Here is a 23,825-nt window from a genome sequence, read left to right on the forward strand (position 1 = left end):
ATTTTGGACATGTGATGCGACACCCAGAAAAATACGGCATCCTTCACTTAATCCTCCAGGGAAAGTTTGAAGGCAAACAAGGTCCAGGCAGACGAAGAACATTGTGGCTTCAAAACCTAATGGACTGGTGTGGACAAAACTCAGCAGCACTTTTTCATGTGGTAGTTGACAAAAATAGGATTTGCCAACATGATCACCAATGTCCGATGATGGATATGGCAGAAGAAGAAGGCCTATTAGATCCTGTAAAGATAATGTCAGAGCTTAGGTAGTGGCTGGAAGATTCCAGCCTACCTTGGTGGATTTAATAGGGGATCAGAAATGCAGAAAATGTAACAATGGATGTTAAGAAGAAATCCAGATCTCATTTTCTAAAACGATGATGCTTCCTCAGAGCCTGCACAGTGCAATATCTGAGCAACGTGAAATATTACAAATTAATATTTGTACTCAATTTATAACTGTTAATTATGGTTGTATCAATATTTGTTCTTGTCTCTTGTATCTTAATCCATGTTTAATTAACATTTCTAAGGAGAAAATCTCCTTGAACTGCTCAGAAATAAACTTGCAGCCATTCACTGGCTCTGTACCTGTGGGATTTTGTAGATGCCCAATATGGCAGCCATAAGGATGGATATATCAGAGTTGGTCTCTTCCAGTAGAACCAGCATGTTTCTCTTCCTTCCGCAGCTGTAGTTGGGAACATTGGCCTCTCCAGTCGAAAGCAAATCCAACAGACCATCCAATGTCAACATTTTGTCTCGAAAGTTGTCATGGAGGTAATAACCCAGGGTGAGGTTGGGCAAGAGAAGAGGATCTTTGTTGATTTCCTGAATGGCAAAAAGGAAGGACAGAATTTTCCAGTACATCACACCTGTTTTTCTGAAAAGATACATGGATTTTGCAATGATGTTACATTCAGTGAAATCACCAACCTAGAAGTAAGGAGAAATTTCCTGACAGTGAAAGCAATTAACTGGTAGAAGGGCTTCCTTCCCGAAGTTGTGATGCTCCATCACTGGAGGTTTTTAAGAAGAGATTGGACCGGAATGGTTTAGGGTCTCCTGCTTGTGCAGGGGATTAGACTAGAAGTCCTCCAAGGTCTTCCCATCCAACTCTGTTATTCTGTTAATGCATTTCATATGTGCTTTTGTCACAGGCTTTTGTCCCCAAAGTTCCTCTTCTCTACTTAGATTATTTGAAAGTCAAAACAGACACACTCCAGACAATCTGGGCACTGTTGTCACTTGCACTATTCGCTCAACCTCAGTTTGAGAAGTCAAAAAACATCCCAGGAAAAGATTTTGGCAAACCATGTCTGAAAATGTAGCTCAGAAATCTGCATGGACCTCACCATGTAGGAACCAGGATTTGAGATTCCATCAAAGGGCCATTATGCATGTATTATATTTTTAAAGTGTGCATGTATGGGTGTGTATGAGCCTGAATGTGTGAATGAAGTTGGGGCAGAAAAGAAAGCATTTAAGAATTGAACAGAAGTACCAGCTTTCCCATTTTCTCTTGAGTAAATGGTCTCGATCCCTCTTTGCTTGAGAGAGTGGATAGAGAAAACAGATGGCCTGCTCAAAGCACTTTGGTATCAGTGGAACCAGAGGTGAGTCAAGAAGGAGCATCTGAAGATGCCCATGTCCACATCAGGGAATCAACAACTAGCTGTGGCGAGTTTGGAGAAATCCATGGATCATTGAAGAAAACAATACAGAGAATTTGGGAGAAAGACTGGAGGCACCCAGGAGCTGACTGCTGATGGCTTTGGAATTGTGGGTTCTATCTTTCTGGAAAATTTATTCATTCAATTTATTCGATTTATGAGGCATGCCAAACTACTACTCTGCAATAGCATTGTAGTTTCCTGGCTACTGTAGCAACACCAGATGCTAATAATAATATTAGATTTATGTGCCGCCGATCTTTTCCAAAGGAGACTCTGATAGAGAGCTATCTTCTAGGAAAGACTCAGAAAAGAAATCAGTTTTTTCTCTGAATTGGGATTGACCAATTAGAGTCTCCTGTCCTTTTCTTTGTTGGCCATGCTGAGACCATAACCATGACCTCCCAAGCTAATCAGCTTGAAAGATGAAAGCAAGTTGTCCATTTAGAGATCAGTTGGACAAGGGTGCTGAGCATTAAAGCTTACTTTTGTTTCATCTGCTGAATGTATTCCACTTCATGCTGTTTGTATACAGATGTGACTGTTGATCTCAGTAACTAACTAATCTCACTCTGTCAAATGATCTGTGCCCTAGAGCTCACTGTAACAGCATTGCCAAAAGGCATTAAGACCTAAGCATAGTAAACAAAATTGTCTGCTACAAAGTCCTTCCTGTCAATGACTACTTCAGCTTCAACCACAATAATACACATGCAAGCAATAGATACAAACTTAAGATAAACTGCTCCAAACTCGATTGCAGAAAATACGACTTCAGCAACAGAGTGGTCAATGCCTGGAATGCACTACCTGACTCTGTGGTTACTTCCACAAACCCTCAAACCTTTAACCTTAAACTGTCTACCATGGACCTCACTCCATTCCTAAGAGGTCTGTATGGGGGCATGCATAAGCACACCAGCGTGCCTACCATCCCTGTCCTACCATCCCATTTATTTGTACTCATCTCCTGTGTTAATGTCTATACTGATACCACTTTTCTCGTACATGTTTGACAAACTAAATAAAATAAAAAAATAAAATAAAATAAAACCTCACTGCCTTCCTCTTTCCCCATTTTTCCTCAAAGGAAACGTAACATAACATCAATCAACATCATGAGACTTACCGATAAACCTTTTTAGAAGGACTCAAACTGAAATTCTGCAGCTCAGGTTGTAGATTATTTGTTCCAAATATGAGTCCACTGATGAGATGATCTCCTGGCCTGTAATGACTGAGTGGGTCTCTAGCATCCCTTTCCAAAGTTAAGAAGCACTTGGTGCCAAGCATCCCACAGGCTGCCTGGGGCAACAAAAGCTCCATCAGAAGCAGAAGCAATGGGTTCATTTCTGGGTTAGCCGAAGGAATCCCCTGCCTTGCATCTGATCTCATAATCAGGAGAGCAGAAGCATTTGGAGACGTTGAAAGCAGATTGCTGCAAGACTGACTTTTCTAATATAATATGAAGTCCAGAGAGAACTTCCCCAATGATGGAAACTGGACCAATGCAGAAGCAGAGCTCCTGGTGTCCATGAAGCTCAGTCCAGCTTTCCAGGGTGACAAGACAACTGATACACTCACTTTCCTGATGCTGAATGTGTTGCTGCTGAGTCTGTTGAACTCCTTCAGACAATTTCCAGAGGGAAAAAGAATCCCTTGACATTTAGCAAGAAGGCAAGAAAGAAATCACTATCATCCTAATAATTAGCTGGGGAAGTAGGAGTTTTGCAAAGTCCTCCCTGCAGGGTGAACTGGGATCCAACTGAAAAAGTCCCAATGTAACTCAATGTAGTGGATTCCCAGAAAGCATCCACAACCAAATTGTTCTGTGGGCATTTGGGACACCTATCATTCTGCTGGGTTGATTTCCAGTTGTTTTTCTTTTATGCTATTATATGTGACTGGTTTATTTTATAAAGTTGTGCTTTTGACGTGATGAAGATACTGTTTTCTTACTGTGGACTTTTGAATATTATGATGCTCATGTGGCCTTAGACTTACTGTGCATTCCTTATTATTCAGAACATTATGTTTTAGGGTGGATACTTTATTTTTTTATTGTGAGCTGCTGTGCATCTGTCTGGAATTGAATGCATACAAATCAAATAGATGTCCAGATGTCTCTCCACCCACCCACCCATCCAACCATTCATGTAACATGTCCCTTTTCTACCTGGAAGAGTCAAAGAAAAGAGTCAAAGAGTTTATAAGAAATTTCTCCCATGCTATATAACCTCAAACAGAGATGCTCAATATGAGACATCTCTGGTTCTTTCATACTGATCTAACAGGTAGAAAAGTCTATCTGTATCCTTCTGCCAAAATGAAAATCTAATGAGTGGCATTTCACCCTGAGTCTTAAATACTTTGCTTCCATAAATATCTCCTGCAAATCATTAATTTTGATTGTCCCTAGAAATGGTTCCATCCAGGAAAGGAGATTCCAAGAAAACCTCATCCTTTCGTTTCCTTTCCTTTCCTTTCCTTTCCTTTCCTTTCCTTTCCTTTCCTTTCCTTTCCTTTCCTTTCCTTTCCTTTCCTTTCCTTTCCTTTCCTTTCCTTTCCTTTCCTTTCCTTTCCTTTCTTTTCCTTTCCTTCCCTTCCATTCCTTCCCCTCCTCTCCTCTTTCCTCTCCTTCCCTTCTTTCCTGTAGGTATCTTTGTCCACTTTCATCCACTCCATCAAAAGTTTCACTCCAACAGTGAATCTGATGGAAGAAGAATCTGCTGTCAACTCAAAGAGCATCTCTGGCTTGCTCTGCGGTGAGGAAGCATGTCAGTCAAAACAAAAGCACATTCCAGCCATATCTCTGTTAAGGCTGTCTCCATGTTTATCTACAGTGGCCAGAAAGGAGTGATCACTACAACCCACAAAATTGCTTCGATGGAGAATGTGACTGATGACACAACTTGGGGGGAGGGGGAAAACAGGGTCAGAGCTGGAACGTAAATTACGTGGGGTCAGAGTTGGCTTCACTTGGAACGTGCTGACATGAAACTCCTAATAAATAATTGGATTTCTTTTGAAGCTTGGCTCGAGGCTCATCATTTAATTAGGGCATCGGTTGGAATCCTGACATCTGCTTTATGGTAAACGCTATTTTGCTCTTTTCAAATACTTAAAAATACACCAAATTTCCTGTGGATCCCCCTTCAAACATCAACTGAGATGACAGCATAGCTAAGATTGAATCTCTGCTATCAAGAAAATTTGGGGATCATTGTAGTTTCCCTTTGTCTTGTTTCTATTTTTGGTAACAGGTTTAATCTTGGGAATCATTTAATTCCCCAAAACTCACTTACTGAAAGCCAATAGTCAGGATCTCCTCTATTTTATTTATTTATGTACTGTATTTTTTGGAGTATAAGGCACACCTTTTTACACCAAAAAAGAGGGTGAAAATCTGGGTTCTTCTTATACTCCGAATGTAGCCCCGCCCAGCTTCTCAAACAGAGGTTTCAGAGGCTGAAAAAAGCATCAGAAATGAAGCTTCAGGAAAGAAGCCCACAAACAGCTTTAGAAAAGAAGCCCCCAAACAGAGCTTCAGAGGCTTTTTTTTCTGAAACTGTTTTGGAGGCTTTCAGAGGCAGAGATTTTTTTTTCTGAAACATGGTTTACAGAGTCACCATCTTGCTCCCAATAATCCTTTTACCTACTTCAGAAGGATGCAAGGCTGAGTCATCCTTGAGCCAGTCAGGATTGAACTCCTGCTGAATGAGCAGTGAGTTAGTCTGCAATACTGCTGTCATGGTTGACTCGCTACGCAGTCTTGCTTTTTCCTTGTGAAGTCGTGTCTTAGGCTCTTCTCCAGTGAGTCCTTCCTTCTCATTAGGTGATCAAAGTATTTGAGTTTCATCTTCAGGATCTGGCCTTGCTTGCAACCAGACAACTATGACAGGAAGGGGAAGGGAAGGCCTTGGAATCTAAAGGAGGCTTATGAAGGAAATTTGGAATGCAAGTGTGTCAACTGGAAGTCTGAGACAGATCCAATATCTCAAGGTCACCCCCCTAAAAGAGGCTGATAAGTTGGGTGCGTCTTATACTCCAAATGTAGACCCACCCACCAGCCAGCCCCCACCCTTCGGCCTCAGCACGTCCTCTTCCTGGCTGCAGAGATTGCCACAGACAATGGGTCTCATTTTCAGCCTCCAAACGCTCCATTTGAGAGCCGTTCAAGGCTGCGGGGATTGCCAAAACACATCGCAGCTGATCGCTGCCTGTGCACATGTGTTTTCGGCCTCTGTGCATCGTGTTTTAGGCTTCAGCATGCCCCATTTTTGGCTTCTGCACATCATGTTTTCGGGTAGCGATAGGTAGCGATGTGCTTTTTACGATCCCCGCAGCCATGAACGGCTCTCAAATGGAGCATTTGGAGGCTGAAAATGCGAGGCGCGGAGCCCAAAATGGCAACCCATTTTGCCAAAGCTACTGCCTTGTCTTATTGCTTCCACGCTTCACCTGCTTTACTAAATGGAGCTCCCTCTGACAATCAGCTGTGCTTTTTAAGCTGTTTATAAACCCCAGTGCACACTCACAACCAGCCAACTAATGTGTGCTAAAGCTGACCAGGCTAAGGAAGGTAGCCAGATGAATACCTGGTAGGCAGAGGCAGATTTTTTTTTCTATTTTCCTTCCCAAACATTAAGGTGCCTCTTATACTCCAGAGCATCTTATACTCCAAAAAATATGGTATACTCTTGGTAAAAAAATTTCCCAGGAGTTTCCTTTGCTGTCTAACCCAATGGGACAATTGACAACTGCATTCTAACTGACTGACTGACTGACTGACTGACAGACTGACTGACTGAAGCTGATGTAGATGGGATGTTCAGTTGCCTTTTTGTTTTGTAGCTACATGAAATTAGTGTAGATATAGAGTTAAAGGCAGGGCAAGCATATCATTGACTGGGAATCTTGGATTGTGGGAATCCTGAATTATGCCTACTTTATCACTTTATGGCTGAAGGCTGTACAATTTAAAGCTTTGTTTTTACTTTGTATCTTGTTGCAAAAATGTATGTAAAACTTGTTGGTTTGAGAGCTGTTGTGCTTGAGGTGTAAAATATTCCTGAGCATCTTTTTTTTGGTCAGAAGTAAATATTTTATTATTATCTCCATCCTCAGTGTTTTTTATTGGGCCTTGCATACCAGCCCTGAATCCAGAGATTTGGAATGTTTCCAAAAATTTCTTTTCTTGTGCAATAGATTCTCTTTTCCAATTTCATTTTGGGAAAAAAAATGTGTAGGTATCTTCAGTGCTTAGCCATCCTTTCCCCTTTCAATCAAATATTTCCTATCCTGCCAATCAGGGTTTCTTGGTCAATTCATTGCTTTACTTAAATAATCTCTCCTGTCACCTTTCTCTTTGCAAGCAGGAACATCATACCACCATCTCCCACACAATCCTGGCCTCTTAGTTCCATTGTGGGAACTATTAGTCTCCAGTCTCCGCTGATAAGGCTCCCCCCCCCGCCACTCAACCCACTATGGAAGAATGGCTGGTGAATTTGGGAGAGTAGCTGAAATGGATAAATTAACTTCTTTGATTAGAGAAAGGAAATAATCTACATTAATTCTTGGTGAATGTCTTTTATTCTCTTTATGTACCCTGAGAGCCTATGCACCTAAGACAAATTCCTTGAGTGTCCAATCGCACTTGGCCAATAAAGAATTCTACTCTATGTTACCTAATTTGGGACATGAAACTTCTGCAAGAAAACTAGCACGCATAGGGCGGACCAAGGACCCCAGAAGTAAAAAGAAATGAACTTCTGATCTATAGTTTTGATTGTTAGACAGGATAGATTATAGGAAAAAAAAATACTTTCTTCTACCTGTTTGGTAGATCTTAATAATTATAAATATTTTATTAGTGAATTAATGTCCCTTCGATTAAAAAAAAAAGGTGACAACCATTTATGTTGCAGCTTTATTTTCCCCAATTGTTTGGCCTTATTTCTCTGAATCTGAGAGATTAAAAACACTTTTTTCTTTTGTAAAAGTAAGCTGTTCACCCCAGAGGTGGGTTTCAGCAGGTTCTGACCGGTTCTGGAGAACCAGTAAGGGAAATTTTGAGTAGTTTGGAGAACCAGTAAATACCACCTCTGACTGGCCCCACCCCCATTTATTCTCTGCCTCCTGAGTCCCAGTTGATCGGGAGGAAATGGGGATTTTGCAGTAACCTTCTCCTGGAGTGGGGAGGAAATAGAAATGTTACAGTATCCTTCCCCTGCCATGCCCACCAAGCCACATCCACAGAACTGGTAGTAAAAAATTTTGAATCCCACCACTGGTTCAGCCCTACCCAAAAACACAAATCGCAGGTACAGTGAAAAGCATTTATGGAATGGGGGAAGTCCAAGTCTTTTAATAGGGTACAGAAACAAATGATACAAAAATTTGGTACCTGTGATGCATCAGAAAGAAACCAATGAAAGAACGAAAGACATTTATTACATTTGACAAGTGAACAATAGAAAACATTGATTAGAGATTACTTTCCACATGTGGTAAATTTATGGGTTACATCATGCTCTTTCCAAGATGGATTAGTATCTTAAAACTTGCAAGTGTATTCAATTACTTTCAGAATACACTGACTAAGATTCAGTTGTTGAAAAGGCTGTTTTTCCCCATGAAAAAACAGAAGAAAAACATGTTTTCCTAAAATCTGAAAGGAGGTCAACACTGCCAGACTAAAATTCTAATAACATCCTCACTTAAAGGCTAATAATGAAGCCCAAAATGCTAAATAATACTACCAGACACAGAAACATAAAAACATGGAAATTAGTCTTAAGCAGGAGATCACTTCAAAAAGCAGCCTGATAGTGTTTTCTCCTGAAAAGTACCCAATGGGTGAGAATTAAATTGGGTGGGAATTATATTCCCAGAACGTCCATCAGCATCACTTTTTTACTTCACTTTTGCACATCAGATGTTCCTTTGTATTCAGATCTGGCCTCAGCAAAATGATGTAACACTTAGGGATGAAGATGCAGCCCAGCAGCCCAGCACTGGAAGCCAAGATGGAGAAGACCTGCACAGCAACCGTGAATTTCCCTTTGGTGCTGAGATAGGTGGGCACAAAGGAGATCCAGACACTGCAAAAGACCAGCATGCTGAAGGTGATCAGCTTGGCTTCGTTGAAGGACCCAGGTAGATTCCTGGCCAGGAAGGCCACTACGAAGCAAATGGCAGCCTGAAAACCCATGTAACCAAGGGCAACATAAAACATAGTGACAGAGCCTTCATTGCACTGCAGAACAATCTCTCTAGGCTGGGAAAACATGTCAGAATCAGGGAATGAAGGAAAGACTCCTAACCAGGTGAAACAAATGACAACCTGGACACTGGAAGAAGAAATGATGATGGTGTTGGTCAGACTCTTGCCCAGCCACCCTCTCACTCTGTTTCCTGGCTTTGTGGCCAGGAAGGCCAGCACCACCATGATTGTTTTGGCCAAGACGGAAGATACGGCAATTGAAAAGATGATGCTGAAAATTGTTTGTCGGAGAAGGCAGGTGGTTCTCCTTGGCCGTCCAATGAAGAGAAAGGAAGTCAAGAAGCAAAGAAGAAGGGAGACCAGGAGGATATAGGAGAGGTCCCGGTTGTTGGCTTTGACAATTGGAGTTTCTTGGAATTTAATGAAGATTCCCAAGACTAAAACTGTGGTTAAGATCAGGAATAGGGCAAAGAAAGTAAGAATAATTCCCAAATACTCTTGATGGGACAAAAATGTGACAGTTTTGAGGATACATTGATCTCGATGCCTGTTCTGATACTGATTGTCTGGACATCTGGTGCAGTGGTCTGCATCTATAGAGGACAAATGTAATATTTACCATGGGACTTGAGTTTGACACCCCTGATCTACATCATGTAGGAAGGTTTCTAATGGACTAGGATTAGACAACTTGACAAGTTTGGAATATTCTGGTTTTCCAAACTGGAGTTTGATTTGTCCCATTACCCATTAATTGGAGGATCAAATTGAAATTCAATAGCAATATTGTTCAACTGCAATAGCAGTTTTGAATAGCAGCAATATTGAACAAAAGCAATATTGTTCAATATTGTATTGCTTTCATTTTGTCCCACCAAATCCCAATGGTTAATGATTAAAAAGGGGCAGATAAAGTTGCCTGGTTTTCTCTCTGATCGCCATAATGAGGAGAGGTTCCTCTCCGGTAGCAATGTATTCTCCCAAATAGCTACTCCACAGGAAACACAGATCATGCTTGCCTACTCCTTGGATACTTTGGAGGAAGATGGTTAGGCAGAAATGTGTCTATCCCGAGTCCACCCTGGAATGGAGGAGATGGCAAGATTACTGACTAGGTCCTGTGTGAGTTGGCTGTCAGGCCTTGAAAATCATCTTTTTCATTGCATCTTCAGGCCTGCCACATTTACTACTGTAGGAAACTCTGATGGGGGGATTGTATGGAGCATGGGTGATAAATACAGGTAGTCATAATAGCATTCCTTTCTCAGAAAGTCAAGGACATCTTGCTCTGAACCTGGAGGGTTAGAAGTGGGAGGCATCTCCAGTCAGCATGGTGTTTGGATTGGGCCATGTGATGGACTTGTGGGTGTTGGGCAGGGACTTGAACTTTCCTTTGGGTGAGGAAAACCTGGAAGCTTTCAGATTTGGGTTTTCCCAGATGTGCCAATATGACATCTTCAATAAAATGTAACTTTGAGGAAGGTCAAGTCTCGGAGTTCTCTTTCATTGGGGATGTTACTTGGAACTCTGACATTGGAGATTAATTTATCTCAATGGAGAGCTTCATACTGTAGAAGCAACATCATTCTGTTTGTCATGGTGAAACAACAGGCTGCTTCATGTCACTTCAACTGATCCTTCACAAAGTCACATACGCTACTTGATAGCCGCTTGGCTTCTTCTACTCTTAACTTCTCATTCCAATGAATTCTCCCATCTCGTATTTTTGTTATATCCTTGATGAAATTAATTCTGATAGTTAAATTAATAGTCCCTCCCCCCCTCAATACTTAGAACATATTAGAAATATCTTCTTAGAAAAGGTCTGCAGGAACCTTTGCTCCTATCCGAAGAACTGTTTTGATTCCCTTTCACCCACCTTCTTGGGTGGAAATGCTCCCTTCTGCACAAGGGACACAGTTGTAGCAACAGACTGGTTTTCCTTCCTGGACCACCTTGAAATAGCCAGGTTGACAAGGCTCCACACACTGGGAGTGAGGCAAGGGCTGAAAGTGAACAGAATTTGCATTCAGAAGCATCTGCAAAACTGATTAGTTATGAAATGAATTATAGTGTTGGAATGGGATTGTCAGGTCCCATAGCTTATCTCGTCTGCAGAGAAGAGCAGCAGCGTTGCCTTGGAGACCGGCCTTTATCACCTCCTCAGCCTGATTATCTCATCATATCTTTACACTTTGAGATTGGCTTGGTGATGTATTGGACTTTGGGAGGGGCTCTGTCTGCGCTTTACTGTTTTGAGTGGGAAACTTAATTCCTGCCTACATCTCTTGCTATCACAATCTTCCAATAAATGGGGCGTTGGTCCTACCTGATACGCCCCTTCTCGTTGAGTGGAGACAGCAGCCAAACGTGGGTTGTGCTCATTGGTCAGAGGTTGGACTGAGCCTGGAATTCTTTTAAAATCCGCCCCCTGTTGCTAGGGCTCCCAGCTTTTGTCGAAGGAAATCCAGACTCGGTGTGTGGAAAGAAAAATAGTAAACAAAATTTCAATAATACAATGACATGGATGACCAGACTGAAATCAGGGTGGGGCTGGCTGCTGTCTCCACTCAACGAGAAGGGGTGTATCAGGTAGGACCAACGCCCCTTCTCCCTTGAGGGTGGAGACAGCAGCCAGACGTGGGACATACCAAAAATCACTGTCCCATATCACGGGCGGGGACAGTCTGGGCAGAACACCTCTCCCGAGCTTCAACACGGTGTAACACCTTCCTCCCAAAATCAGCCTCCGCAGAGGCGAACTTATCCAGTTTATAGTGTCTGATAAAGGGGGAAGGAGATGTCCAAGTCGCCGCCCTGCAGATCTTGACCAAGGAGGCGTTCGAAGACCAAGCCGCCGTGGTTGCCGCACTCCTGGTAGAATGGGCTGTGACTTTGGAAGGAAGAGGCAACGACCGAAGTTCGTATGCAGTCGAAATCATCGTTCTGATCCAGCGCCCCACCGTGGAAGAAGTAACTCGTTGACCTAAAGAAGATGGTAGAAAGGAAAGAAACAATGATTCTGTTTGCCGAATAGCCGAAGTCCTCTGGATGTAGAGTTCAAGCGCCCGGCGGACATCCAGGGTGTGTAACTGGCTCTCCAATGGATTGGAAGGACAGGGGTAGAAATCTGGTAGAATCAGTTCCTGCAAACGATGAAAGGGAGAGTTAATCTTAGTCACAAATGTAGGATCCAATCTGAGGACCACACGATCCTCATGGAAAACACACAAATCCTCCCTAGTGGAGAGCGCTGCAAGCTCGGAAATTCTGCACGCCGAAGTGATAGCCACCAAAAAGGCTACCTTGCTGGATAACAGACGCAAGCTGACAGAAGCAAGAGGTTCGTATGGTGATCCCATAAGGGAAACCAGCACCAGAGCGAGATCCCAGGAAGGATATCGATGTAGTACGGGTGGACAGATGTTAGTTTCTCCTCGGAGAAATCGTCGGATCAGCGGCTGCTGGGACAACGAATGAACCGAGTTATATGTCAAAATAGAAGAAATAGCTGCCACATGTCTCCGGAGCGTGTTTGGAGACAGCCCTTTGTCCAAGCCCGACTGTAGAAATTGAAGGACCTGTAAGATGGAAGCCTGGAGGGGGGAAAACCCTTGAGTCATACACCAAGAAGAAAAGGACCACCAAGTAACGGAATAAATCTGTTGGGTAGATGAACACCGGGAAGCCTGGATGGTATGAATTATGTCAGGTGGGATGAGGTCCCACTGTAGAGCTTCCCACTCAACCACCAGGCGGTCATCTGAAGCTACTGCGGGTCCGGATGTAGAATCGCCCCTTGGCTGAGGCAATCTGGAGTACAAGGGATCCTCCAAGGAGGGGACACAGAGAGATGCATGAGGTCTGCAAACCATGACCTCCTCGGCCAGTGTGGCGCCACCAGAATGATCTCTGCCTGCTCCTGCAGTAGTTTCCGAATTACCCTCGGAATGAGGGGAAATGGCGGAAAGGCGTACAACAGGTCCTGTGGCCAAGGGGAGCACAGGGCATCCACCGCTTCTGCTTGATCTGAGGGAAAACGGGAAAAGAAGCGAGGTAACTTGTTGTTCTGGTGGGATGCAAACAGATCTACCTGCGAGCTTCCGAAACGAGCAGCTATCCTTTGGAAAAGGAGAGGATGCAGGGTCCATTCTCCATGGTCTACTTGTTGACGGCTCAACCAGTCTGCTGTCACGTTCGAGACGGTCCGCCTTCAAGGAGGCCAGATGCCTCTCTGCCCAAAGGCCTAGTCGTTTTGCTTCCCGCATCAGCGACAGGGACCTGGTGCCGCCTTGGCGATTGACGTGTGCCTTGGCAGAGGTGTTTTCGGTGAGGATTAATACGTGTTCGCCGGACACCAGAAGTTGGAAAGCTCGAAGCGCCAGGTAAATTGCTCGCAGCTCCAGCCAATTGATGCGGGTAGTTTCCACGATGGACCACGTGCCCTGCGCGATCTGAGATCCGCAGTGAGCCCCCATCCGAATTTGCTGGCATCGGTGGTCACTGTTACCCACTGAGGGTCCAGGAACAGACAACCCTTGGAGAGCGTTGGAGAGAGCCACCAGCGAAGGGAGGAGAGCACCTCCCTTGGAACTGCCACCTTGGTGAGGGAGGATCCCCTGCCCATTTTCTGAAAAGGCAAGAGAAACCATTGAAGGTCTCTAAGGTGTAACCTGGCCCAGGGAACAATAGAGATGGCCGAGACCATCTTGCCTAGGAGTTTGGAAAGAAATAAAGGGGAAGCCCTCTTATCTCTCAGGACTTTAGTTACCATGGATCTCAACCCGGCCTGACGATCCAGGGAGAGAAAAACCCTACCTTGTGCCGAATCAATAATAGCCCCCAAATGAAGGATTCTAGTCGAGGGTTCCAGGTGGCTTTTCTCTACATTAACGGAGAAGCCGTGTGACGCTAGAGTCTGAATTGTAAGACGGAGGTCAGACATGGCCTGCTGATGGGAAGATGACATAAGGAGGATGTCATCCAGGTAGCACTGGAGCCGAACGGCTTGAAGCCTGAGGTGAGCCGCCAAGGCTGCCAAAATCTTAGTGAAGCTACGGGGAGCCGAGGAAAGGGCAAAGGGTAAGGCTGTGTACTGGTAGTGAACACCAGCATAACAAAAACGGAGGAACTTCCTATGGGAAGGGCGAATGGGGACATGGAGGTAAGCCTCCGTGAGATCTATTGAGCAGAGGAGATCGCCCCTCCGTATACCGTCTAAGATTGAACGTAAGGATTGCATTTTGAACCTTCTATAGATTACAAACCGGTTCAAATGTTTAAGGTCCAGAATAGGTCTCCACCTACCCGATGACTTGGGGACTAAGAAGACCCGAGAATAAAACCCCTGTCCCGCCTGATCACGAGGTACAAGTTGAATGGCCTTGATGGCCAGTAGATGGTTGATAGCCGCCTCCATGAGGGATCTACGCTCGGCTATCTGGGACAGGGGACAGAGAGTAAAAGACAAAGGAGGGGTGGAAACAAATTCAATGGCCAATCCCGATGAAATGGAGGCCAGGACCCAGCAATCCGAAGTAGTATTCTCCCAAATTCTGGCGAAGAGGCCCAATCTTCCGCCAATGGGAGGACCGCAGGTACTACTAACGATGGCAACGGATGAAACGACCCCCTCCCCCTCGAAAGGGCCATCGGGACCCGAAAGCCCTCCCCCTGGGAGGTCTGTCCTGGAAATTCCTCTGTTTAGGGCCTAGATACCCCATATGGAAATTACCCATGAAACATGAGGGGCCCAAACCGCCTTCCGAAGCCCTCATTGGGGGACGAGAACCATAAGGAGAGAAGCGGGGCTCCCCCCTCCGAAAAACAGTAGGCAAAATCTTTTGTTTGTCCTTGGTTTCGATAAGAAACTTGTCCAAGGCATCTCCGAACAACTTAGTGCCCGAAAAGGGGACAGAGGCCAGGCGCCACTTGTGCCTGGCATCCGCCTGCCAGTGACGAAGCCAGACCAGGCAACGAGCGGCAACAGAGGAGGCCATGGATTTTGCCGCAAACTGCGTAGCGTTTAAAGTCGCGTCCGTGGAAAATTGCACCGCAGCAACAATCTTGTTGAGGTCTTGCTTCAATCTCGAGTCCTCAGAGGCCATCTTGTCTTGCAGCTGGCGAAGCCAGAGAAGGGTGGTGCGATTGAAGAAAGAGGCCATGGCCGCCGATTTAATGGCCCATGCTGCCCCTAGGTGGGCCCTCTGCAGGACCTGTTCAGCTCTGCGTTCTTCCGGCCTGAGACCTTCCTCCGGATCCCCTGGTAGAGATGATGCTGACAGCAAAGACGCCACAGGGGCGTCAACAGGAGGCACCTGCAGCAGGGAATCAAGGTCTGGGGACACAATGAAATTCTTTTTGTCCGTAGAGGACGGTACCAGTACGAAGATGGTGCAGACCATTGCTTATGTATGACCTCTAAAAAGAGAGGAGGCGTCGGGATTGCTGTTATCGGTTTAGGTTGCTCAGCAAACAACGGGTTTAAGGAGCCTACCATAGAGGCAGGTTCCGGGGGGTTAGAGGGACCCAATTGGGCCGCATTCACCGCCTTGAACAATAAAGACTTAAACAAAGCCTGAGGGAACAAGCCTGTAAAGGCGGGTTGATCAGGAGGTAAACCCTCATCCTCCGATAAGTCTGGTTCTAGGCCTCCTGCATCAACCTGAAGGGAATGGTCGCTGACACAGGAGATGGCCGGGGAGTCTGATCCCGCCAGCGAAATAGCATCCTCCATATTAAAATCGTCTACAGGACCTTCATTGGCCTCAAGGGCTGACTGGGAAGTGGGAGGATTATGAGCCGGAAACCCCCGCTCTGCCAAGGATTGCTGCACAGCCACAGAAATCATGTGTTGAATGTCCTCAGGACGCCAAGTAACCTGCGTTTGGTCGCCAGCCAGCCCGACCTCTGTAGAGGTACGGATCGGAACAGAAATTGGGGGAGCCTGAAGCCCCAGAGGAGTGGGAGCGTAGGACTCCACAGGAGGAACCATGACTCTGGTTGAAGAAGAACCCCACATATCCGTGGATTCAGCAGACAATTGGAAATCTTGGAGAGACACCTGATCAGAAGTGGCAGAGGACATCCGTCTGGGTTCACTAGAAGTAGTCCTGAGCCCCTTGGGGTGCGCCAGGTCTAATGCAGAAGCCTCCTGATGTTGGCTGGTAAGAGGCTTGTCCTGGCCAATCCCTTTAGCGGGAATCTTGGCTGAACCCCTAGAACTCGTGGGCGGGGCAAGCGCCTTGTGAGCAGGCGCGTGGTCCTCCTTGGTTGAGGCCACAGACTGAGCCCGCACTGTGGCCCTACGGCCATGTTTTGATTTGGATAAGGATTTGGGCATAATAAGTCTGAATATTAAATGCTAGAAAGACAATTATCTAGGTTGGTAACTCAGGTGTCAGAAATTTGCACCGGCTGACAAAAGACAGTAAGGGACAAAAAAACAGGGCGCAGTTGGTCAGACTGGAGGCCCTCAGAAATAACAGGCAATACTTTGGTGCCTCAAAATGGCGCGGACGCTACGGGAGCGATAAGAGGAAAGACACCTCTATGCCTGTGTAGCTTTCCCCAGAGAAACTTAGTAGTGCCCAAAAAAAGCCTCGCAAAACTTCTCACTGTATAGGAGTTAACAGGGCAAGCAGTCCTAGCTCAAGCGCCGGCGAAAAAAACGCCGGCGGGAAAACGCCCAGCAGCTGAAATCAATTAACGCTGGGCGCCGAACCCAGCAAGGAAGCGCGAGGCTCCACAGCCCTGTTAGCGCCTCGTAAATGATTACGAGGCTCACTAGCATGGCGCGTTAGCGTGGCGAGGCTCCTGATAGCATATGGGGCTGAAAGAACCCTTTAAGCGTAGCTCCGGTCTTGTGGAGGTAATTAGCAGCTGGAAAATGTGGAGCCGACAAGCGGCTATATGGGTGAGTCAAAGACTCTCTTAGGGACAGCAAAGTCTCACACAACAAAGGGAAGAGAAAATGGCCGCCAGGCAGCAAATGGAGGGGGCGCGAGGCTCCACTATTTAATTTTAAACCAAAGAACCAGACAGGATGGTTGAAGGGCAGGTAAAGCCCCACCACGGGAGCGTTAAGCTCCACCAAATAAAAGGAAATTAATTACTGACCGTATAAATGCTGGAAATGGAGTGAAAGTACAGAAGCGAGGAGGGAAACCTCAGAAATAAGGAACAAAAACCTCTGAGAGGCCTGGAACAACAGATCCGAATCAGAATGCTTAGAATAGTCAAATCAGTCCAATAGTCAAATCTAAGAATCAAATAAAAGGAATAGCTCTAAAAACCAAAGGTCACTAGAGCCACAATCCACACAACTGTCCAGTCTGATGACTGAGCAAAAAGCTGGGAGCCCTAACATCAGGGGGCGGATTTTAAAAGAATTCCAGGCTCAGTCCAACCTCTGACCAATGAGCACAACCACGTCTGGCTGCTGTCTCCACCCACAAGGGAGAGGTTTCCTTTTGAAATGGCTTTTGTTTCATGAGGACTGCTTTCTTGAGAGGACTGCAGAGGCAGGACCTTACAGGGACCAACAAAAAAGGCAAGTGCAAAACGGACTAGAAGTGGACCATTCTGTTTCTCCTCTGGGCCATGTTGTGGTGGCCACTCCAGAGAATTTTCTAGAAAGTTACTGTTGAAACTAGAAGCATGATAGTCAGACATGCTTCCATTTTGGAGGACTGTCTCTGGAAGGCTGTCAGAGAAACCTTTGGAAAAACACATCATATGGAGGGGAAATTAAAATTCCGAAATTCTTCAGTATGATGGGTTTTGCACTTTTCTTCTACCAAATAAGGTCAAATTCTTGAATGTATACATGTCCAAATGAACATGAGTAACTCAATTGAATTTACTTCTCCCCTCCTCTTAAATTCTTACATTTCCCCCCATCTCCACATTTTTTCCCTCTTTCTCCCCAGACCAAAGTCTTCTACTGAATAAGTCATAAAGCATCTTTTCCTTTGCTGGTTATAAATGAAAGAATATAATTCTGAAGCATGAATTTGAAGGCAGTCAGTCTTATATATAGTTTGGGATGGGGGGGGTACACTGATTGAGATGATGGACAAAACTACTGTGTTTCCCCCAAAATAAGACCCTGTCTGATATTTTTTGAACCCTGAATTCAGCGCTTGGCCTTATTTTTGGGGAGGTCTTATTATTTTGTGGTGTGTGGAGCAAGACGGGGCTCCTCTTGCTGATTTCCAGCTCTGTCTCCCTAACCCTAACTAGAGGAAATGGCGAGGACTGTCTGCGTATGCGCTTAAATATTTTTGGGGAGGGCTTATTTTTTTTGGGGGGGGAAATTATTTTAGTGCATGCGCTCAAAAACCTGAATGGACTTATTATCAGGGAATGTCTTATTTTCAGGGAAACACGGTAAAAAGATGGGACACCTCTTCCTCTACCTGATTGAGCCACTGAGGGCTCGTGATGGCTTCCTTGTTGATGCTGAATTTGACTCCAATGGTTCCTTCTCTGTCTAGACTCCCAAATTTCACTCTGGTGGTCGACTTATTAGGAAACAACACCCAGTTCACAATGTCAAAGTCAGCCATCAAATCTCCATTTCTATCCAAATACATTCCTTCTATGGTGTTGTTGTAGATCTCAGGATTCTTCAGGAAATGGTGAAGCTACAGAATATAAGGAAAGAGGTTTTTACACAAATTGAATCATCTAAACAAGTTGATGTACAGAGATATAAGGAATTTGGCTTATTGAGCTGCAGCCCGTTTCCTTCTCAGGACAATCTGCATAGATTTATCCTTCAGGTACCAATTCCGGATGTTTTCTTTCCAACATCTGTTATTCCCAACTAGCCCATATTTTCTTGTTTTCTGGTTTTATTTCTCCCCTTAGTTCTCTTGAAGATAAGCAGATGGCAGAAGGGCAGGAGAAGGGAAATCCATTACCTACAAATATATTTGTTTACATTATCTGTTGCTTATCCATGACTTTTCCCCTCCTCCCTGAGATGCCCTGCATAGCTATAGATACATTCTTTTGTCTACAGAGATTTATCTTAACATTGTTTGGAGAGTTTCTCCTGTGCACATTGAATAACAAACACCGCAGTGAGCTTTGATTATTTATTTTGGGTCCTGTGTTTTGATTCCACAAGAGAGATAGATTGACAGAGCTGGAAGGGACCTTGTAGGTCATCTAGTCCAACCCCCTACCCAAGCAGGAGACCCTACACCATTTCTGACAAATGACAGTCCAATCTCTTCTTGAAGGATTCCAATGATGAAGTTCCCACAACTTCTGAAGGCAAGCTGTTCTACTGGTTGATCGTTCACACTGTCAGAAAATGTCTCCTTATTGTAGAAGACACAACATCAGTTTGTACAACTCAGTCCTGGAAATATGATGATTTAATAACTAAGTTGGAAGGGACCTTGGAGGTCTTCTAGTTCAACCCCCTGCTTAGGCAGGAAACCTATAAAACTTCGGAGAAATGGTTAATTAATCTCTTCTTATAAACTTCCTGTGTTATGAATTGGCTTTCGGAAATTGGGAAGCAAATGTCAATATTTATAATTGACTCTTCCATCTGCTCGTTATCTGAAGAAAGCTTGAACACTGATTCTGAGGGAAAGCTTGAATATTGATTCTGGCACTCTTCAGGTGATTTTACAAGAATATACACTGATAATTTTAATATTAAATACAATGTTGTGTTACATTATAATAAATTGGGAGATAATCCAAAATCCCTTTCTACAAGCATCAAATTCTATAATCTGAAGAAAGAAAAGCTCAAAGCACATGAAGTAAAATACATGAAGTAAAATAATTGTAGTGGTGTGTGACAACATAGCCAAGGTATAATTTGCCATTCAACAATGCCAGAGGCCAAATATAAAAAGAAAGAGTAATTCAATATTTAATGTTACATGTAATAACAGCAGGAACGGAATTACATATGCACAAAATTGGAAAAACCAAAGTATACCGACAGAGAAAATGGTAATAAAGAAAATATTAGAATGTGCCAAAATGGATGGGTTAACGATGGAAATTAAAGACAAAGGAGAAACAGCATATTACTTAATGTGGGGCCTATGGTACAATTAGCTTGATAATAGATGCAAAGCTTAGAAAATTAATGATGAAAGAGTGTCAATAAGCTAGAAACGAATACAGGTATAAAACTATATAGAAGAATAAATATTGAAAGCAATATTATTATTAGACTGTGCATAACTGCAAATTAAAATATATAAGAGTGCTAAATGTATAGAGAACTATGTTATAACTATGGAAACAATAGATATAAGTATGTTGTATAATATCAAGCTTCTTTTTTTTTCTACGGACTATACTATATGATTAAGAGAAAAATGGTCGTAGTTAGGATGTATAACATTATATATATTTAAAAAGGTACTGATACAACCAGTATATCCTTTCGCCTTTCAGCTCCAGTCCAGGAGCCCACAAGCAGCTGCGTTCACGACAAACCATTTTAATGTTAGTGCAAAATGACTGCTGACATAAGCCTGATGATGGCAGATGGGATTCTGTCGAAACGTCGCTTCTACCCTTTTAGGGATATATCCACAATTACACGGGAAGAAACCCGAAATATTAAATATATATATATATGTGTGTGTGTGTGTGTGTGTGTGTGTGTGTGTGTGTGTGCGCGCGCGAGCCCCCACAATCTGGGTCCTCATTTGACCTATCTTAGAAAGGATGGAGGGCTGAGTCAACCTTGAGCCTGGTGAGATTTGAACTTACAGTAATTGCAGGCAGCTGAATGTTAATAACAGGCTTTAGTCTGCTGTGCTACCATCAGCTCTATATATATATGAAAGAGGAGGACAAGGGATCTTATGAAAGAAAATGATTCATAAAAGGTATTTTTTTCTCAATGTATATGACATTTCTCAAAGACTGTTTCACAATGTTCATCATCTAGATGTCGCCTTTAGCAACATACATGGAACCGAAAAGGAAATACCTGCCATGGTTGAATGTTTTCAACTTCCACCTTGTCTTTTCTATCCATCCTTGTCCTCTGGGATTGGGGTGAATTGACCATATTTAAGGCATGTGCCACAATCTGGATGGCATTGTAAGTTAAGGAGCTATCTAGAGACAAGATCCTGTCAATCTTCTGCTGTGGTAGAGTTTCCAAGTTCTCTTTCTCTGTACACCTTGTCCAGCCTTTCACAGACAAGGCAGGCTTCCCATATGAACAGTGAAATTTCTTAGTCATAAATGCTTTCATAAAAAGATAGAAATCCATATCGTCAAATTTGGCCTTTTGACTGGTCTGGATAAGAAAAGAAAAAATAATATGGGTGTATCTGAAAGAGAAACTATTATATGATAATTCAATGGTGAGATCCCACAAAGCGGTTGTGATCCAAACTTTCCCTTCAATAGGCTTTCGCAAGGAATTTGATATGTGTTCTAGGAAAAAGGCTCCCTCGATGAACGTAAACTCTGAGTAATAGACGAATACATTGATTTGGGCCCACAGGTTGAAAACAGAAATCAGATGATTGAAGTTCTCATCTTTTAATAATACGATTTGTGAAAAAACAACACAGATGCCATTCTGTGCCAGCACAGGAATGAAGGTCCTAATGAAATGTTCTCCATTATCGGTGTCTGCAGCAAAGACGCCAATGAACGTCCATCGAAAATACAACAGCAATTTAATAATCCCCAGGTTTTGAGCACCTTCCTTGGGGACGGTCCGGTAGAAAAAAGGTAACTGAGTTTTATCACTCAGGACTGGTGAAATAAAAGTGTAGCTGATCTGGAGTGAAAAAAAGGGAGATTTATGTTTTATTTGGGGCTTTTACTATCCTGCTCTATGGAGTAGAGAGTTGGTCTCTGACAGAAAACCACTTGAAGAAATGAGAAACATTTGAAATGTAGATTTACAGATGGCTGTTACGTATAAACTGGGTTAACAAAAATCACAAATAAGGAGGTGATAAGCCACCTGGGAAAGCCAAGGGAAATCATCAAAGCCATTAAAAAGCAAACGTTAGAATATTTTGGACATGTAATACAACACCCAAAAAAATATGGCATCCTTCACTTAATCCTCCAGGGAAAGATTGAAGGCAAACGAGGTCCAGGCAGAAGAACATTGTGGCTTCAAAACCTAATGGACTGGTTTGGACAAAACTCAGCAGCACTTTTTCATGTGGCTGTTGACAAAAATAGGATTTGCCAAAATGGTCACCAACGTCCGATGATGGATATGGCAGAAGAAGAAGACCTATTAGATCCTGAAAAGATAATGTCAAAGCTTGGGTAGTGGCTGGAAGATTCCAGCCTACCTTGGTGGATTTAATAGGGGATCAGAAATGCAGAAAACGTAACTGTCAACAATGGATGTTAAGAAGAAATCCAGATCTCATTTTCTGAAAAGCTGATGCTTCCTCAGAGCCTGCATAGTGCAAGACCTGAGCAACGTGAAATATTACAAATTAATATTTGTACTCAATTTATAACTGTTAATTATGGTTGTATCAATATTTGTTCTGGTCTCTCTGGGAGACTGAAAGATGACATAAAGATTAATTCTTCATCTTAATCCATGCTTAATTAACATTTCTAAGGAGAAAATCTCCTTAACTGCTCTGGAATAAACTTGCTGCCATTCACTGGCTCTATACCTGTGGGATTTTGTAGATGCCCAATATGGCAGCCATAAGGATGGATATATCAGAGTTGGTCTCTTCCAGCAGAACCAGCATGTTTCTCTTCCTTCCACAGCTGTAGTTGGGAACATTGGCCTCTCCAGTCGAAAGCAAATCCAACAGACCATCCAATGTCAACATTCTGTCTCGAAAGTTGTCATGGAGGTTATAACCCAGGGTGAGGTTGGGCAAGAGAAGAGGATCTTTGTTGATTTCCTGAATGGCAAAAAGGAAGGACAGAATTTTCCAGTATATCACATCTTCTTTCCTGAAAAGATACACGGATTTTGCCATGATGTTACATTCAGTGAAATCACCAACCTAGAACTAAGGAGAAATTTCCTGACAGTGAAAGCAATTAACTGGTGGAAGGGCTTCCTTCCCGAAGTTGTGGATGGTCCATCACTGGAGGTTTTTAAGAAGAGATTGGACAGCCATTTGCCTGGAATAGTATAGGGCAGTGATGGCTAAACTTTTTGCCATCGCGTGCCAGGAAGGGGGAAGGGGGAAGTTCATGTGCGTGTGAGCCCACACCCATAATTCTATGCATCCTGCCCTGTGCAAGTTCGCGAAACTCCACTCCACCCTAGCTCCTCTCCCCAGCCTCCAGAGCCTCTCCAAGATTCTCTGGAGGTTGGGGACAGCAAAAACATCACTTCCTGTCCAACCAGGAGTTGGGAAATGGGCCGTTTCAGGCCTCTGGAGGGCCTCTGACGGAATGGGGAAGGCTGTTTTCACCCTCCCCAGATGCATAGAGAGGATCTTGAGCCAGGTGAGAAAGAAAACCGGGCCTTCCCCACCCCCTAAGGCCCTCCGGAGGCAGGAAACAGCCTGTTTCCCTACTTCTGGTGGGCCCATGAAGCCCTAAAATCGGATGGCCGGCATGTTCATGTGCGCCAGAGCTGAGCTCACGTGCCCACCTATATGGCTACACATGCCACCTGTGGCACGCTTGCCATTGGTTCGCCATTACGGGTATAGGGTGCAGGGGATTAGACTAGAAGACCTCCAAGGTCTTCCCATCCAACTCTGTTCTTCTCTTAATGCATTTCATATGTGCTATTGTGACTGCACAGGTTTTTGTCCCCAAAGTTCCTCTTCTCTACTTAGATTATTTGAAAGTCAAAACAGACACACTCCAGACAATCTGGGCACTGTTGTCACTTGCACTATTCGCTCAACCTCAGTTTGAAAAGTCAAAAAACATTCCAGGAAAAGATTTTGGCAAACCATATCTGAA

At 43.9% G+C, this 23,825-nt stretch overlaps 1 protein-coding gene across 1 annotated transcript; it reads right to left on the reverse strand.

Annotated features, from left to right (window-relative positions):
• Positions 1 to 8,006: 8,006 nt before the first annotated feature.
• LOC148115891 (vomeronasal type-2 receptor 26-like) lies at positions 8,007 to 18,502 on the reverse strand. Its single transcript, XM_087885106.1, has 3 exons — positions 18,323 to 18,502; positions 10,783 to 10,909; positions 8,007 to 9,496 (listed from the first exon to the last, which is right to left on the reverse strand). Exons 1-3 carry the CDS (start codon positions 18,497 to 18,499, stop codon positions 8,586 to 8,588), a joined length of 1,215 nt encoding a protein of 404 aa, XP_087741232.1. The 5' UTR covers positions 18,500 to 18,502; the 3' UTR covers positions 8,007 to 8,585.
• Positions 18,503 to 23,825: the final 5,323 nt, after the last annotated feature.

The sequence above is a fragment of the Pantherophis guttatus genome, chromosome 2 (assembly GCF_059756535.1).
Source record: "Pantherophis guttatus breed Tessera chromosome 2, ASM5975653v1, whole genome shotgun sequence".
Lineage (NCBI taxonomy): Eukaryota > Metazoa > Chordata > Lepidosauria > Squamata > Colubridae > Pantherophis > Pantherophis guttatus.

Bases quoted from the DNA above. Each gene is read 5' to 3' on its own strand.
- LOC148115891 (XM_087885106.1), bottom strand. From the start codon at position 18,499: ATGTATTTGGATAGAAATGGAGATTTGATGGCTGACTTTGACATTGTG. The intron at 10,910-18,322 runs GTAGAGGAAGAG...GTTCACTTTCAG, and splicing joins GCCCTCAGTGGCTCAATCAG to CCCTTGCCTCACTCCCAGTG. The intron at 9,497-10,782 runs GTGGGTGAAAGG...TGTCCTCTATAG, and splicing joins GAGCATTTCCACCCAAGAAG to ATGCAGACCACTGCACCAGA.